The sequence below is a fragment of the Colobus angolensis genome, unplaced genomic scaffold, assembly GCF_000951035.1.
Source record: "Colobus angolensis palliatus isolate OR3802 unplaced genomic scaffold, Cang.pa_1.0 Scaffold4, whole genome shotgun sequence".
NCBI classification, from domain to species: Eukaryota; Metazoa; Chordata; class Mammalia; order Primates; family Cercopithecidae; genus Colobus; species Colobus angolensis.
Window position 1 is genome coordinate 13,806,640 of NW_012117376.1, and position 3,953 is coordinate 13,810,592.

At 45.4% G+C, this 3,953-nt stretch overlaps 1 protein-coding gene across 1 annotated transcript in view; it reads right to left on the reverse strand.

Moving 5' to 3' along the window:
• The window catches only part of WDTC1 (WD and tetratricopeptide repeats 1), a 50,970-nt gene that overhangs the window by 21,520 nt on the left and 25,497 nt on the right, over positions 1-3,953 (reverse strand). Inside the window, exons 4-5 of the mRNA XM_011955573.1 lie at positions 3,335-3,381; positions 2,188-2,299 (exon numbers count right to left, since the gene is read on the reverse strand). Coding sequence (XP_011810963.1) covers positions 2,188-2,299; positions 3,335-3,381 — 159 coding nt within the window. The remainder of the gene's footprint in view (positions 1-2,187; positions 2,300-3,334; positions 3,382-3,953) is intronic.

Sequence of the window (3,953 nt, forward strand, 5' to 3'; positions counted from 1 at the left end):
GTGCCTGTAGTCCAAGCTACTCGGGAGGCTGAGGTGGGAGAATGGCGTAAACCCGGGAGGCGGAGCTTGCAGTGAGCCGAGATCGCACCACTGTACTCCAGCCTGGGCGACAGAGTGAGACTCTGTCTCAAAAAAAAAAAAAAAAGAAAACTTGCTCCCTACCCACAACAAGGCTGAAGGCTGAGTGGTAGTACTGGGGAAGGGGCAATGTCCTACACTGAAACAGCTGATGTCCCACTTGACTTTAAATGTTCACAAAGAGCAACAATTACTCTTCCCACATAGGCTTCTCTAAGGGCTCATTAGAACAAGGGCTAGCCGGGCACTGTGGCTCATGCCTGTAATGCCAACAACTTGGGAGGCTCAGGTAGGTGGATAACCTGAGATCAGGAGTTTGAAACCGGCCTGGTGAAACATTGTCTCTACTAAAAATACAAAAATTTGCCAGGCGTGGTGGTGCACACCTGTAATCCCAGCTACTCAGGAGGCTGAGGCACAAGAATCACTTGAACCCGGAGGTGGAGGTTGCAGTGAGCCAAGATTGTGCCACTGCACTCCAGCCTGGGCGACATTCAGAGTGAGACTCAGCCTCAAAAAGAAAAGAAAAGAAAAAAAAGAACAAGGTCTAGATGAAATAGACATGATTTAATCATTTTTAGGGACAACCAGCAGTCTTTAATCCTGTCTAGAGACGGCATACACTCAATGCACACAAGAAATAAACTGGGGCGCCCTTGTCATGATCTTGTGGCTACTGCCACACGCATCACATACCATAGTCACCACCAGGGGGAGCGCATGAGTTAAATACATACATATTTGCAGTGTTTCCACTACCTAAAGAAAGAAGAATCCTCTTTGGTTTTTTTTTTGTTTGTCTGTTTGTTTTTAATAGAAGAGGAGGCTGAGAGTCTGCATGTAAGTGCTTTTCCCAAGGTCTAACTGTTAGGGAGTATCAACACCATTGTGAAATTCTGGTGTTAGAACTCAATGTCTTATGATCTGATACTAAACTAATGGCTTAGGTCCCCTTCCCTAGGCCTGATTGTACAGACTAAAATTGGACCTAAACTCTTTGCAGGGGCAGAAAGCAGTTTCTGTTAGTCATGTAAGAAGTAAATCATCACTGTTCTGTCTCTAAAGGTGAGAATCACAGCTTGAGAGAAAAAAAAAAAAAAGGTTTAGGAAAACAAGTAGGTTAGGGGCTATCGTCTTGTTCTTGTAATTCCTCTTGATATTAACTAGGAAAATATTTCTTAGAATAGTGAGACTTCCTGAAGGACAACTTCATTCTCACATCTATCCATTATAGAATCTCAGAGCTGGAAAGGCCCTTCCTTGCAGGCCATTTCTTCCAACTTTAAACCTTGGAGATAAAGCACCTGGCAAGTGGACAAGTGCAGGGATAGGACATTTACTCATCTCCTCCAGGGGCCCATTCTACATTTTTCAAAGAGCTCTAAGCATTAGACAGTTCTTCCTTTCCTCAAGCCCACGTTTAATTCTGTGGACTTATAGTCACTAGTCCTAGGTCTGTTTTCCGCAACAAAAAAACCCGTCCCTCATGTCATTTCCAGGGCTTCAAGAGTTTCAAAGGTCTGAAGACACTTGTAAGTCCCCTTCTCACCTCTCCTTAGCTCAACTGTCCTCCTCCAACAAATCAAAATATTCATTTCGTATGAAGAGGTAGAACAGATAAATGCACTGGGCACAGACTTTATTTTTATCAAGTATCTCATTGAACTGTCACATCAACCCTGTAGACTGTTATTTCCTTTTTAAAAAATTCATTTGTTTACAAATCTGGGAGATTCTCCTTCGCTGCTTCCTTTTTTACAGATGAGCAAACAGGCTCAGACAGGTCAGGTGATTTTCCCAGTTCACACAATGCCCAAGAAGCAGATAAGGGAGTCAAACCTATGCCTGCTCTCTAAGTTCATGTTCAGAACCATTCCCCGACTACTACCATTCACATAAAGATAAATTCATCTAGAATTGGCCTCTTAGCTCTAAAAGAGGAAGAAGAACATGGAAGAGAAATGAGGTTTCAGGAATCACCAACAGATACTTAGATTATAAGGCTGCCTGTGACCCTAGGTGGTATATGGAACACACACATACCAACATGGTGTGGCCACAGCCCAGCCCAGTCACTCTTGTGCTTGCTCTGTGGCTTGTCCTGCTCACCTTGACAGAGAAGATATTTGCAGTGTGTCCCGTGTGCATGGAGAGCAGCTTCTTGTGGTGCAGCGGGTCCCACACAATCGTGTGCTGGTCGTCGGAACCAGAGGCCAGCAAGCTGAAAGCAGAGTGAGGGATTGTAACCTCTCCTCTAATTCCTAGGCTCCCTTTCCCCATCCCATTTTCTAGGCTACAGAACTTGAAGAACAGTAAATGTCACAGAATTTAAGGATGCCTTGTAAACAGCTGATTCTCTTCTTTGTCCTGAGAAATTTCCATTATTCTTTTTTTTTTGAGACAGAGTCTTGCTCTGTTGCCCAGGCTGGAGTGCAGTGGCCCGATCTCCACTCACTGCAAGCTCCGCCCCCCGGGTTCACGCCATTCTCCTGCCTCAGCCTCCTGTGTAGCTGGGACTACAGGCACCGGCCACCGCACCTGGCTAATTTTTTGTATTTTTAGTAGAGACGAGGTTTCACAGTGTTAGCCAGGATGGTCTTGATCTCCTGACCTCATGATCCGCCCATCTCGGCCTCCCAAAGTGCTGGGATTACAGGTGCGAGCTACCGCGCTGGGCCAGTTTCCATTATTCTTAAACACATTGGCTTATTAAAAAGACAGGGTTTTGGGCCGGGTGCGGTGGTTCATGCCTGTAATCCTAGCACTTTGGGAGGCTGAGGTGGGTGGATTGCCTGAGCTCAGGAGTTTGAGACCAGCCTGGGCAACATGGCAAAACCTTGTCTCTACTAAAAATACAAATAATTACCCAAGAATGGTGGCACGTGCCTGTAGTCCCAGTTACTTGGGAGGTTGATTAAGGAGAATCGCTTGAGCCTGAAAGGCAGAGGTTGCAGTGAGCCAAGATCACGCCATTGCACTCCAGCCTGGGTGACAGAGCGAGACTCTGTCTCTAAAACAAAACAAAACAAAACAAAACAAAACAAAACAGGGTTTGGATGGTCATCTAACTTTCCATCTATCTGACATTAACTGTTTGTGTTGAAAATTACGGGCTAAACTGAAGAACAGCAGAGAGCAAGAGTCTCTCTTCATTTGGGTCCACTCTTTTCCTTGGATCCACTCAGGAGGAGCTCCCTTGTTCCACCCTCCTCACTTCCTTCCCCAGCACCCTTGAGGTGCTCTAGCTCATACTTACTCTCCTTTCTCATTCCACTCCAGACAGTTGACACATCCTGAGTGACCCTGGGGGAGCAAATGAAAAGGGACAGGAAGAGAGTTGGTTAGGGGTTCTCCTGGGGAACTCAACACCAAGAAGTGGAACTGAACAGGTAAACCAGTCTTTCCATTTTCAATATTTTCCAAGTGCATGTGAGTGGCCAGAGTGGACTTAAAACTGACTAGCGTCTTACAATATATAACGTTTCATATTCATGATCTCACTTGATACTAGGTACTTCTGAGCCTAGTAAAGTACCTAGTACTTTAAAGTACTAGGTATAAAGGACAGGTTTCATTGATTCCATTTTGCAGAAAAGTAAACTGAAGTTCAGACAGTAGAAATAAGTAAAAGTGAGATCCAAACATATTTCTGCTTTTACCATTAGGAGTATGTCAGCCAGGCACAGAGGCTCACACCTGTAATCCTAGTGCTTTGGGAGGCTGCCCAATCTGCTTGGGGCAGATTGCTTGAGCTCAGGAGTTGGGATCAACCTGGGCAACATGGCGAAATCCCGTCTCTACAAAAAATACAAAAATTAGTTGGGTGTGGTGGCATGTGCCTGTAGTCCAAGCTACTCGGGAGGCTGAGGTGGGAG